Source organism: Oncorhynchus mykiss, chromosome 8 (assembly GCF_013265735.2).
Source record: "Oncorhynchus mykiss isolate Arlee chromosome 8, USDA_OmykA_1.1, whole genome shotgun sequence".
Lineage (NCBI taxonomy): Eukaryota > Metazoa > Chordata > Actinopteri > Salmoniformes > Salmonidae > Oncorhynchus > Oncorhynchus mykiss.
Window position 1 is genome coordinate 16903171 of NC_048572.1, and position 14900 is coordinate 16918070.

The window sequence follows — 14900 nt, forward strand, 5'->3', positions numbered from 1 at the left end:
TGCTTTATGTTTTGGATCATTGTCTTGTTGGAAGACAAATCTCCGTCCCAGTCTCAGGTCTTTTGCAGACTCCATCAGGTTTTCTTCCAGAATGGTCCTGTATTTGGCTCCATCCATCTTCCCATCAATTTTAACCATCTTCCCTGTCCCTGCTGAAGCAAAGCAGGCCCAAACCATGATGCTGCCACCACCATGTTTGAGAGTGGGGATGATGTGTTCAGGGTGATGAGCTGTGTTGCTTTTACGCCAAACATAACGTTTTGCATTGTTGCCAAAAAGTTCAATTTTGGTTTCATCTGACCAGAGCACCTTCTTCCACATGTTTGGTGTGTCTCCCAGGTGGCTTGTGGCAAACTTTAAACAATACTTTTTATGGATATCTTTAAGAAATGGCTTTCTTCTTGCCACTCTTCCATAAAGGCCAGATTTGTGCAATATACGACTGATTGTTGTCCTATGGACAGTCTCCCACCTCAGCTGTAGATCTCTGCAGTTCATCCAGAGTGATCATGGGCCTCTTGGCTGCATCTCTGATCAGTCTTCTCCTTGTATGAGCTGAAAGTTTAGAGGGACGGCCAGGTCTTGGTAGATTTGCAGTGGTCTGATACTCCTTCCATTTCAATATTATCGCTTGCACAGTGCTCCTTGGGATGTTTAAAGCTTGGGAAATCTTTTTGTATCCAAATCCGGCTTTAAACTTCTTCACAACAGTATCTCGGACCTGCCTGGTGTGTTCCTTGTTCTTCATGATGCACTCTGCGCTTTTAACGGACCTCTTTTAACGGAACTCTTAAAAAAGTTTGAAATATCCAATAAATGTCGTTCCACTTCATGATTGTGTCCCACTTGATGTTGATTCTTCACAAAGAAATACAGTTTTATATCTTTGTTTGAAGCCTGAAATGTGGCAAAAGGTTGCAAAGTTCAAGGGAAAAAAAAAATATATATATATATATATATATATATATATATAATCAATCATTACTTTAAGACATTAAGTCATTTTCTTATAAATAATTTTGGGTTGGTTTTAAGTTAATTAAAACACAAACTACAGTTATGCGTTTTATGGGTTCACCATGTTGCCTTTACCAAGATTGCAAACAATTAGAGACCTTTATACTCTCTCCCAAGATGTTTGGAGTGGACAGGTAGTTGTTGATGTATGGAGAGAAGCACAAGATCAGGTTTGAGTGATATCAGAGAGATAACACCTACAAGTGGTGGACAAAAATAACAAACAAATGAGGGACAAGAATATGACTATTGGTGCGACTACTCATGCACTTTTAGGTGGGAGTATTGTCATATTGTTGTCATTCATCCAGGTAATTCTGTTTGTTGGTCCACCACCTGAACCTTATTTAATACACAGTAGATTGACATTTTAAATGTCTTCAGATAGTCTTTAGGAAGACAAGTCAAACTAATTAACAAGAATAGCAGTACAGCAAATGTGAATCGGCTTTCAGATAATTCATTGAATTGTGTGTTGTGGTCTATGTTGCGAGGCTTCTTATCAACAGAGGGCTGGTGTGGGTGCAGGATTGTGTTCTAACCAAGCAATAACACACCTGATTTAACATCATGATTGAAGTCTATGATTAGTTAAATCAGATGTGTACTGGTTGGCAAGAGCAAAAGCCTAAGTCCACATTTGATATCTGTGGATACGATTGAACTTCACATGAGAGATTAATCTTTCATTTTATATCCACTTATAACAATTAGGGCAGTACATGTCTAAACTTTAATAGGTATACACATGCTAATCAACTGCTTTAACGCCATGAAACTGACTGTACTGTGTAGACGTGGTATGCTTTTAATTAGCTAATCTATGTATTGTATTTGACCAGATTTTCCCAGTGCTACTGGAGATTCCAATTCAAAGAAGTTGGAAGTGAATCAGGAGAACAACAATCCTGGCTGCTCTGTCACACATGCTGCACAACGAGATGTGGATGAGACATCTGTCCATCCTTCCAGCCTTGAGGAACTGGAAGAGGGTGAAATTGTTAGTGAAAGTGAAGAGGAAGAAACTCCAGTCATGCCAAGTTCTCCACCCATGACGGTTCGGCCCACAAGAACGAATAAAAATCAACCAACTCTCAAGTCATCCCCTAGACTTTCAAAGAAGCCGGCCAAAGAAAATAGTTTAGTTTCACAACAGAATTTTAAACTCGGAAGTAAAACCTTGACTTCACCATTTGGAAGCCCCACATCAAACAAAACCCGCTACAGAACTGTTCAACCTCCTTTACCCAATGCTGCCTTGTCTACCGTGGAGGAGGTTATGGCCATGCTTGCAAAGATTCGCTATGAGTGCAGAAAAAAGTACATGAAGCTTCATTCAACATTCCCTAAGAAAACCTTCTGCGGTGTTATGGACATGTCCTTTTTTCCCTCTTTTACAGACTTTGTTGATAGTGTAAGCTTTACTAAACTATGCAGCCAAGAAGATTACCTCAAAGTTAAACTGAAGAACATCATCATTTCTGTTTTGAGTAAGTTATCAAATAATGGCATTGTCAACCGCATCTTTGACCAAGAACCACTTAATATGAAGTTGAAACTGTGGGAATTCGTGGATGTGCAGTTAGACTTCTTATTCAAGGAGATTCAAACTGCACTGAGAAGTGTTTGCAAATCCTCAAACGGAAGCCAGTCGGCAGGAGCAGAAAAAAGAGACAGTCTCTCTGGAAAGGGTGTACCCAAGCTGCCTGTGAAGTCCCCCAAGCCATCTGTGGCCACTGAACTTAAAATGCAGCAGGGAGTGACCATAACCAGAACTTCTGCACCAAAAAGACTGCAAAAGGAATTCACTGAGTGTGTTGAAACCAGCATGAAAAGAACCAGGTCTCGGACTGTCCCCCCTTGCAAAACAGGTCTTGGAAGAGGCAAAAATATTAAAATGTCCTTCGAAGAGGATATGGAATCGGTGCCTCAAACCTCAGATCCTCCTGTTATCCAACCTCCTTTGCAAAACGTGGTAGAGATCTTACCATCAAACAGCTCTTCATCTGCTGAGAAAACAGCAACCTATGTTCGCCGGCTGTCTCAAAATGTCTCACTCCATGACAAGCCTGACTTTGAAATCCTCACAGAACAGCAAGCCTCCAGCCTAACGTTCAACCTGGTAACGGACTCTCAGATGGGAGAGATCTTCAAGTGTCTTTTACAAGGGTCTGATCTGCTAGAAACAAGTGTTTCAGCTGGGGACAATCATGGCTGGTCCCTTGGTACTCCTCTGAAAGAAAGGGAGCGTTTCCTAGGCGTTGGTACCCCAAGTAAAGTTGGTACTCCCTCTAAACTCATTGCCACATGGTCAGCTATTTCACCTATCAAGTTTTCCTCTCCAAATTCAAAAGTCCAAATTCCATTAAATCCATCTTTGTTGGATGAGAGTTGCATGTTAGAGGTGCCCTCCGGCCTACCAGAAATCAGAAGGACACCACAGTCCAGTGTGTTCTCGCATAGATCATATTCCATATTGGCAGAAGATCTGTCTGGGTCTCTCACAATTCCCTCACCTCTCAAGTCTGACAATCACCTCAGCTTTTTGCACCCAGCCAGCGGCGAGCCCATGTCTGCTCCGGACAGTGTCATCAGTGCACACTTCAGTGAGGATGCTCTTATGGATGGGGAAGACGCTACAGAGCAGGACATTCACCTTGCCCTGGACACGGACAACTCCAGCGGTGCATCAAGCGGTGGTGGCAGGACCAGGGAGGCTCCTGTTAACCCCTTGTTTCACTTCAAGCCTCACTTGCCCATGCAGGCAGTAGTGATGGAGAAGTCAAATGATCATTTCATTGTGAGGATACGGCATGCAAACACCAACTCCACCAACTCGGGGGTCAACTCCTCAAGCCCAGGCAGTGTCAACTCTACCTACCAAGGAAATAACTCCTCAAGCCCAGGCAGCGTCAACTCTACCTACCAAGGAAATAACTTCTCAAGCCCAGGCAGTGTCAACTCCACAAGCTTAGGAATTAATTCATCAAGCCTAGTAGTGAATTCTTTAAGCCCAGACATCAATTCCACCAAACAAGTGGTCAACTACATCAACCTAGGAATCAACTCAAGCCAAGAAGTCAACTCTTCAAGCCCAGGCAGTGTCAACTCTACCTACCCAGGAAATAATGCCACCAACCCAGAAAATAACTGTGCCTACCCATGTGTCAACTTCACAAGCCCAGAAGTAATTTCTACCAACCCAGGCATCAGCCCCACAAGTGCAGAAATCAATCCTGGGGGTGCTGAGAGCCCTCAAACACCACCAGGACAAGAAAAACATGGTAAAGACGAAGATCAGCCCCCAGAAAAAACTCCTTCAAAATCCCCTTTTTCAGAGGCCATTCCTCCTTTCTACCTTTCCAGCCTTTCCACAAGCACCGAAACAGCATCTGCGCTATCTTCGCCATGCCTCACCATCATAGAAGACACACCAGAGAGAGACCACAGCAAGGGTAAGACCGGGAAAAAGCGCACAAAGCACCATGTGGAAACTAAAGCAAAGCGGGCTAAAAGGGAGGTGATCCCAGAGAGGAGCATGCATAAAAAGAAGTCCTCAAAAAGTCCCAAAGGAAAGGGGACTGGAAGCTCCAAGAGGGAGAGAAGTGAAGTCATTACTCCACCCCAATCTACCCCATCACCCAACAGCCTGTCTGCCAAGAATATCATAGTAAAAAAGGGTGAAGTGATGGTGACGTGGACAAGGTGAGTTGGTCTTTAACCTATCTGGTACAAGTGGGAGCCAGTGAAATTGCAGGGCGCATGTTAGGTCAGCGCCTAGTCACAGAAAACCATACAGCCATTTTCCAGCCAAGGAGAGTGTCACAAAAGTCAGAAATGGCATTAATTTTAATCACTTACCTTTGATGATCTTCATCTGGTGGCACTCCCAGGTCTCCATGTTAGACAACAAATGTTAGTTTTGTTCGATAAAGTTCATCTTTATGTCCAAATACCTCCGTTTTGTTGGTGCGTTTAGTTCAGAAATCCAAAGGCACAATGGGCGCTCTTAACACCAAGACGAAAAGTAAAAAAAAGTACAATAAAAGATAGTAGAAACATGTCAAACGATGTTTAAAATCAATCAAGTTGTTTTTGTCATAAATAATCAATAATATTTCAACCGGACAAAATCTTCTTCAATGGAAAAGGTAAACAAGAAATGCGCGCTCCCGATCACGTGCTTGGTTCATGTCTGGGAATTTCCACTGTCCCTCATTTTTCAGAGTAAAAGCCTGAAGCAATGCCTACAGACTGGTCACATGTTGAGGAAGCCATAGAGATAGTGAACTGGGTCCTAAGTCTTTGTATGGTGGAAAGGCTTTCAATGTAAAAACAGCCTTTCAAAATAAAACTACTTCCTGGTTGGATTTTCCTCGGGTTTTCGCCTACCATATCAGTTCTGTTATACTCACAGACATTATTTTAACAGTTTTGGAAACTTTAGCGTTTTCTATCCAAATCTACTAATTATATGCATATCCTAGCTTCTGGGCCTGAATAGCAGGCAGTTTAATTGTGACACGCTTTTCATCCAAAATTCCGAATGCTGCCCCCTACCCTAGTGAAGTTTTAAATACATGCCTTTTTGTTATGTGCCATTTGAATGTTAGCTGTTGGAGAGTCTCTGTGTCAAGTGTCATGATTGCCACTAAAATAATTGTTTTTCTTGAAGGGATGAAGACCGAGATATTCTCCTCGCACTGAAGATGAAAGGTTCCTCTCCAGATACTTTCTCTGCCCTTTCAGAGAAATTGAACAAGACACCCGCTCAGGTATGAATTTACTAATTTACTTTTGATAGTAATGGCATTCTATGTTTTTGATATAATATACTAGTAGTTAATGCTGAGCATTGATGTCAATTCGGGGTAACCCTTTACAATAAGGTTCCATTTGTAAAGGGTTTATAAAGGGGTTATAATCACACTTAACCATTTTGAATAATTTGTAAATTCATTATAATCCGTTAATAAACAGTGATATCATATTGGTCAAAATAGTGCAATAACTAACTGGTCAGTGTTTGCCAATTAGTGAGCAAATATTTACCTCCAGCTATTAACCATTTATTAATGCACTTACAAATGCTTATAAGATTAAACCTTATGCATCATCATGCAATGTTATTTTCAATAGTTGCATAGTTGAACAATAGTTATTTCCTCACTTGAGTGTGATGCATTGGTGCTCTGTCTCAGGAACAGAAGAGGTTGGTTTTCATGATTTGTCTTAACCCACCTTTGAAACCCTGATGCCCTGGTCAGATTTACATCCAGGACATTATTCAATCATAATTTCTAACATATTGCCATTTAACAGATGATATCAACACACTTACCACTTCTCTGTGATAGTCCAAGTATGTTGAACGATCTGGTGTGAAATGGTAACCGTAATACCTTTGGTTGGTGGATCATTGGAGGAGGTATCCTCTCACAATGTTGAGTGTTTTGGTCTTCATACCCACCATTCATTGACTTAACATGTTTAACAAAGTGTTGAATCTTCTCATGTATGTAGTGATGAGTACCCAATACTGCCTGTAAGTATGTCTAAGCTCTGAGTGAACTCTCAAATCATCTATAAATGATTAAGGCCTAATTAATTAATTTAAGTTGACTGATGTCCTTATATGAACTGTAACTCAGCAAAATCTTTGCAATTGTTGCATGTTAAATTATTGTTCAGTATAGTAAGAACAAAATGTAATTTAATGGAAGGATTGATGTAAAATATATCACTAGCCACTTTAAACAATGCTACTTAATATATTGTTTACATACCCTACATTATTAATCTCATATGTATACGTATATACTGTACTCTATCATCTACTGCATCTTTATGTAATGCATGTATCACTAGCCACTTTAAACTATGCCACTTTGTTTACATACAGTGCCTTGCGAAAGTATTCGGCCCCCTTGAACTTTGCGACCTTTTGCCACATTTCAGGCTTCAAACATAAAGATATAAAACTGTATTTTTTTGTGAAGAATCAACAACAAGTGGGACACAATCATGAAGTGGAACGACATTTATTGGATATTTCAAACTTTTTTAACAAATCAAAAACTGAAAAATTGGGCGTGCAAAATTATTCAGCCCCTTTACTTTCAGTGCAGCAAACTCTTTCCAGAAGTTCAGTGAGGATCTCTGAATGATCCACTGTTGACCTAAATGACTAATGATAAATACGTGTGTGTAATACGTGTGTGTAATCAAGTCTCCGTATAAATGCACCTGCACTGTGATAGTCTCAGAGGTCCGTTAAAAGCGCAGAGAGCATCATGAAGAACAAGGAACACACCAGGCAGGTCCGAGATACTGTTGTGAAGAAGTTTAAAGCCGGATTTGGATACAAAAAGATTTCCCAAGCTTGAAATATCCCAAGGAGCACTGTGCAAGCGATAATATTGAAATGGAAGGAGTATCAGACCACTGCAAATCTACCAAGACCTGGCCGTCCCTCTAAACTTTCAGCTCATACAAGGAGAAGACTGATCAGAGATGCAGCCAAGAGGCCCATGATCACTCTGGATGAACTGCAGAGATCTACAGCTGAGGTGGGAGACTCTGTCCATAGGACAACAATCAGTCATATATTGCACAAATCTGGCCTTTATGGAAGAGTGGCAAGAAGAAAGCCATTTCTTAAAGATATCCATAAAAAGTATTGTTTAAAGTTTGCCACAAGCCACCTGGGAGACACACCAAACATGTGGAAGAAGGTGCTCTGGTCAGATGAAACCAAAATTGAACTTTTTGGCAACAATGCAAAACGTTATGTTTGGCGTAAAAGCAACACAGCTGAACACACCATCCCCACTGTCAAACATGGTGGTGGCAGCATCATGGTTTGGGCCTGCTTTTCTTCAGCAGGGACAGGGAAGATGGTTAAAATTGATGGGAAGATGGATGGAGCCAAATACAGGACCATTCTGGAAGAAAACCTGATGGAGTCTGCAAAAGACCTGAGACTGGGACGGAGATTTGTCTTCCAACAAGGCAATGATCCAAAACATAAAGCAAAATCTACAATGGAATGGTTCAAAAATAAACATATCCAGGTGTTAGAATGGCCAAGTCAAAGTCCAGACCTGAATCCAATCGATAATCTGTGAAAAGAACTGAAAACTGCTGTTCACAAATGCTCTCCATCCAACCTCACTGAGCTCGAGCTGTTTTGCAAGGAGGAATGGGAAAAAATTTCAGTCTCTCGATGTGCAAAACTGATAGAGACATACCCCAAGCGACTTCCAGCTGTAATCGCAGCAAAAGGTGGCGCTACAAAGTATTAACTTAAGGGGGCTGAATCATTTTGCACGCCCAATTTTTGTTTTTGATTTGTTAAAAAAGTTTGAAATATCCAATAAATGTCGTTCCACTTCATGATTGTGTCCCACTTGTTGTTGATTCTTCACAAAAAAATACAGTTTTATATCTTTGTTTGAAGCCTGAAATGTGGCAAAAGGTCGCAAAGTTCAAGGGGGCCGAATACTTTCGCAAGGCACTGTACACATCTCATACGTATATACTGTACTCGATACCATCTACTGCATCTTGCGTATGCCGCTCTGTACCATCACTCATTCATATATCTTTATGTACATATTCTTTATCCCTTTACACTTGTGTGTATAAGGTAGTAGTTTTGGAATTGTTAGTTAGATTACTCGTTGGTTATTACTGCATTGTCGGAACTAGGAGCACAAGCATTTCTCTACATTCGCATTAACATCTGCTAACCATGTATATGTGACAAATACATTTGATTTGATTAGCCAGGCTAATTCGGATTAACAGGGGATGTCTTTTTTTCTCCCCTTTTTAACACTACAAGTCAGAATAGAAATTGATAACAGTTAACTATTTAAAATACAACCTAGGGTCTCATGGTCCCCTTCTGTGTCTTCATCTGTTCGTTTGTGTTGGAGAGGAGGAGTTTTGACAATTTAGCATAGCATCTACTATCATTATCATTATTTATATTATTTATACTTAGCACATGGTGATGCTCCAGATGCTCAACAAGTCTAAAGAAGGACTGTTTTTTTTTTTTTTATTGCTTCTTTAATCAGAACAACCATTTTCAGCTGTGCTAACATAATTGCAAAAGGGTTTTCTAATGATCAATTAGCCTTTTAAAATGATAAACTTGGACTAGCTAACACAACGTGCCATTGGAACACAGGAGTGATGGTTGCTGCTTGCTGATAATGGGCCTATGTAAATATTCCATAAAAAATCTGCAATAGTCATTTACTACATTAACAATGTCTACACTTTATTTTTGATCAATTTGATGTTATTTTAATGGACAAAAAAAAGCTTTCCTTTTCAAAAACAAAGACATTTCTAAGTGACCCCAAACTTTTGAACAGTTGTGTATGGATGGATGGTAACCCTAGGTGTAAAATAGTAAATCATGTCTACTTCTCAGAAAGTATTAAACAATGGGATTAAATAAAGGTTGTCCACTATCGCCATATCTATTTATTATGGCCATTGAAATGTTAGCTATTAAAGTCAGATCCAACAAGAATATCAAGGGCCTAAAAACAAAAGTGTCATTGTACCCTGATGATTCATGTTTTCGTTTAAATCCACAAGTTGGATCTCTCCACAGCCTCAGAGGATCCAGATACTTTTTCTAACCTCTATGGATTATAACGAAATTACAAAAAATGTACTATATTACGTATTGGATCACTAAAGAATCCAACTTTTACATTACCGGGTAGTTTACCAATAAAATGGTCTGACGGTGAAGTGTACAAAAGCTGAAGAACATGCGCACATCCGGGTACTTTCCGCAGGTGCTGGAGTTGTAGGCAAACTCATGGAGAACAGAAAGGAAAATGCCGCACACTGTTGCTCCTGCTTCCAGGTGATATTTATTTACGTTTCAGCAGGCTTCCATATCCCAGGTGGGGGTGGAAGGTCCTATATGTAACTTCCTGAAACAGGAGATACATTGTTTTATTACATTGTATGAAAATATGTGGGCGTACTCAGTATTCAATGATCTCACTCCCATACATTTTAATTTAAAGTTAGCAAAAATAGATATGATTTTGCTACCGTGGAAAAATACCTGTCTATTTGTGGAAAAATCACCCCGATTAACTCTTTAGTCATATCCCAGTTTACCTATTTGCTTATGGCCTTGCCTACACCTAGCAACTTTTTTTTGTGTTTGTTTTTTTCACTATCTGAGAAAAAAATATTCAATTTAATTTGGAAAGGCAAGCCAGACAATTTAAACAGACCTAGTTATATAATGAATATGGATTCGGAGGGCAGAAATGATTAAATATTAAAGTATTAGACCTCTCACTAAAGGCTTCAAATGTTATACTTAAATTCAAACTGGTTCTCTAGCAGATTAGTAAGAATGTCTCACCCCATGTTCAAGAATGGCCTTTTTCCCTTTATTCAGATTACAAACTCTCACTTTGATTATTTGAAAATTAAATCTTCAAAATATTGCTATTTTCATGTCTGTTTAATTACTGCAAAAATGGAAGAGGCAAGTGGAAGGGGGAGAACGTAAGGAACTTGTCTGTCGGCCCTACATTAAAGACCACAATTGGTTAAAGAAAATTGTGATGAATTAAAAAGTATACCAGTTACATGAAAGGACCAAGAAACTGACAGCTGTGCCATATAGATTGCAAAGTAGTTGGGAAGAGATTTTCGATGTACCGATTCGATGAACTAATACACAAAACAACACTGGATTCAGAACTTTGTTTTTCTATTTAAATTATTATACAACATTCTTGCGACCAATATAATGTTATATGGGAGATACAACCATCCCAACTCTGCAGATTTTGCTGCAAAGAGACACTCATTAAATCATTTTGTTTTGGTACTGTCCAAAACTTCAAATCAAATTTTATTGGTCACATACACATGGTTAGCAGATCTTAATGTGAGTTTAGCGAAATGCTTGTGCTTCTAGAGCAGTAATATTTAACAAGTAATCTAACAATTTCCCAACAACTACCTAATACACACATCTAAAGGGGTGAATGAGAATATGTACATATAAATATATGGATGAGTGATGGTCGAGCGGCATAGGCAAGGTGTAAAAGATAGTAGAAAATACAGTTGAAATCGGAAGTTTACATACACTTAGGTTGGAGTCATTGAAACTCGTTTTTCAACCACTCACAAATGTATTGTTAACAAACTATAGTTTTGGCAAGTCGGTTAGGACATCTACTTTGTGCATGACACAAGTAATTTTTCCAACAATTGTTTACAGACAGATTATTTAACTTAGAATTCATTGTATCAAAATTACAGTGGGTCAGAAGTTTACATACACCAAGTTGACTGCTTTTGAACAGCGTGTAAAATTCCCAAAATGATGGCATGGCTTTAGAAGCTTCTCATAGGCTAATTGACATAATCTGAGTCAATTGGAGGTTTACCTGTGGATGTATTTGAAGGCCTACCTTCAAACTCAGTGTCTCTTTGCTTGACATTATGGAAAAATCAAAAGAAATCAGCCAAGACCTCAGAAAAATAATCGTAGACCTCCACAAGTCTGGTTCATCCTTGGGAGCAATGTCCAAACGCCTGAAGGTACCACGTTCATCTCTTCAAACAATAGTACGCAAGTATAACCACCATTGGACCACGCAGCCATCATACCGCCCAGGAAGGAGACACGTTCTGTCTCCTAGAGATGAACGTACTTTGGTGCGAAAAGTGAAAATCAATCCCAGAACAGCAAGGACCTTGTGAAGATGCTGGAGGAAACCGGGAAAAAAAGTATCTATAGCCACAGTAAAACGAGTCCTATATCGACATAACCTGGAAGGCCGCTCAGCAAGGAAGAAGCCACTGCTCCAAAACCGCCATAAAAAAGCCAGACTACGGTTTGCAACTGCACATGGGGACAAAGATCGTACTTTTTGGAGAAATGTCCTCTGGTCTGATGAAACAAAAATAGAGCTGTTTGGCCATAATGACCATTGTTATGTTTGGAGGAAAAAGGGGGAGGCTTGCAAGCTGAAGAACACAATCCCAACCGTGAAGCACGGGGGTGGCAGTATCATGTTGTTGGGGTGCTTTGCTGCAGGAGGGAGGGATTGGTGCACTTCACAAAATAGATGGCTTCATTAGGGAGGAAAATTCTGTGGATATATTGAAGCAACATCTCAAGACATCGGTCAGGAAGTTAAAGCTTGGTCACAAATGGGTCTTCCAAATGGACAATGACCCCAAGCACACTTCCAAAGTTGTGGCAAAATGGCTTAAGGACAACAAAGTCAAGGTTTTGGAGTGGCCATCACAAAGCCCTGACCTCAATCCTATAGAACATTTGTGGGCAGAACTGAAAAAGGTGTGTGCAAGCAAGGTGGCCTTACACACCTTACACCAGCTCCATCAGAAGGAATGGGCCAACATTCACCCAACTTATTGTGGGAAGCTTGTGGAAGGCTACCCGAAACGTTTAACCCAAGTTAAACAATTTAAAGGCAATGCTACCAAATACTAATTGAGTGTATGTAAACTTCCGACCCACTGAGAATGTGATGAAATAATTAATAGCTTAAATAAATAATTCTCTACTATTATTCTGACATTTCACATTCTTAAAATAAAGTGGTGATCCTAAGTCACAGAATTTTACTTGAATTAAATGTCAGAAATTGTGGAAAAAGTAGTTTAAATGTATTTGGCTAAGGTGTATGTAAACGTCTGACTTCAACTGCACATATGAAATGAGTAATGGAAGATATGTAAACATTTAAGTGACATTGTTGAAAGTGACTGATCTATTTATTATAGTGGCCAGTGATTGGGTCTCAATGTAGACAGCAGCCTCTCTGACTTAGTGATTGCTGTTTAGTAGTCTGATGGCCTTGAGAGAGAGAAGCTGTTTTTCAGTCTCTAAGGTCCCAGCTTTGATGCACCTGTACTGACCTCGCCGTCTGATCTTGATGATCTTGTTGGCCTTCCTGTGACATCGGGTGCTGTAGGTGTCATGGAGGGCAGGTAGTTTGCCCCGGGTGATGCGTTGTGCATCTCCTTCTGGAGAGCCTTGCGGTTGAGGGCGGTGCAGTTGCGGTACCAGGCTGTAGTACAGCCCGACAGTATACTCTCAATTGTGCATATGTAAAAGTTTGTCAGGGTTTTGGGTGACAAGCCAAATTTCTTCAGCCCCCTGAGGTTGAAGAGGCGCTGTTGCGCCTTCTTCACCACACTGTGTGTGTGTGTGAGTGGACCATTTAATTTTGTCTGTGATGTGTACGCCAAGGAATTCTCCACATTCTCCACCATCTCCACTACTTACCCTTCGATGTGGATAGGGGGGTGCTCCCTCTTCTGTTTCCTGAAGTCCTCGATCATTTCCTTTTGTTTAGTTGACGTTGAGGGAGGTTGTTTTCCTGACACCACACTCCGAATGACCTCCCATCCTTCCTGTAGGCTGTGTCGTTGTTGGTAATCATGCCCACTACTGTTGGGTCGTCTGCAAACTTAAAGATTGAGTTTGAGGCGTGCAGTCCTTGTTAGCTGGCCGTGATGGTGGCGCTGTATTATCCTCAAAGCGGGCAAAGAAGGTGTTTAGTTTGTCTGGAAGTGTGACATCGTTGTCCGTGACGTGGCTGTTTTTCTTTTTGTAATCTGTGATTTCCTGTAGACCCTGCCACATTCATCTCGTGTCTGAGCCGTTGAATTCCGACTCTACTTTGTCTCTGTACTGGCATTTCTCTTGTTTGAATGCCTTGCGGAGGGAATAACTACACGGTTCATTTTCAGCCATATTCGCAAACCTCTTTTCAAGGTTAAATGCGGTGGTTTGTGCTTTCAGTTTTGCACAAATTCCGCCATCAATCCATGGTGTCTGGTTAGGATAGGTTTTAATAGTCAGTGGGTACAACATCTCAAATGCACTTCTTTATAAACTCACTCACTGAGTCAACGGCTAGATCGATGTTATCTGAGGCTGACCGGAACATATCCCAGTCCGATCAAAACAATCTTGAAACGTGGATTCCGATTGGTCAGACCAGCGTTGAATGGTTCTAGTCATTGGTACATCCTGTTTGAGTTTCTGCCTATAGGAGCAAGATAGTGTCGTGTTTGGATTTGCCGAAGGGAGGGCTTTGTATGCATTGTGGAAGTTAGAGTAGCAGTGATTGAATGTTTTACACCTGCGCGTAGTGCAATCAATATGCTTATAGAGTTTAGGTATCCTTGTTCTCAAATTTGCTTTGTTAAAATCCACAGCTACAATAAATGCAGCTTCAGGATATATGGTTTCCAGTTTACATAGAGTCCAGGGAAGTTCCAGGAAGGGCTGTCTTGGTGTCTATTTGAGAGGGAATGTACACAGCTGTGACAATAACTGATGAGAATTCGCTTTGGGAAGTAATATGGCCGGCATTTGATTGTAAGGAATTCTAGGTCGGGTGAGTAGAAGTTCCTATATGTTTTTATGATTACACCATGATCCATTAATCATGAAGCATACACTCCTGCATACACTCTTTGTTGGCGCGATGCACGGAGACGCCCGGTGGCTGAACCGATTCTGACAACATATCCTGAGAGCCATGTACCTGTGAAACAGAGAATGTTACAATCTCTGTCTCTCTTGAAGGCAACCCTTGCTCGAATTTCATCTACCTTGTTGTCAAGAGACTGGAGATTGGCGAGTAATATACTTGTGCACGTCGCCCACCGCTCCCGTCTACGGAGCCTGACCAGGAGGCTTCCCCTTCTTGTTTTGGGTCGGCTTCTGAGATTAGATCCATTATCCTGGGTGGTGGTCCAAACACAGGATCCGCTTTGAGAAAGTCGTATTCCTTGTCGTAATGTTGGTAAGTTGACGTCGCTCTTATATTCAATAG

The 14900-nt window shown here is 40.6% G+C and overlaps 1 protein-coding gene across 3 annotated transcripts in view; it reads left to right on the top strand.

The window, feature by feature from the left end:
- Positions 1 to 14900, top strand: part of LOC110529505 (CASP8-associated protein 2) — a 28596-nt gene that overhangs the window by 10069 nt on the left and 3627 nt on the right. For 2 of the 3 annotated variants that reach the window (XR_005052819.1, XR_005052820.1), the window contains exons 8-10: positions 1860 to 4722; positions 5693 to 5792; positions 14651 to 14870. Coding sequence is in view for 1 of the 3 variants with exons in the window: in XM_021611749.2 (XP_021467424.2) it covers positions 1860 to 4722; positions 5693 to 5792 (2963 nt within the window). In the remaining 2 variants the exon portion in view is untranslated. The remainder of the gene's footprint in view (positions 1 to 1859; positions 4723 to 5692; positions 5793 to 14650; positions 14871 to 14900) is intronic. The other variant, XM_021611749.2, reaches the window with a different exon arrangement.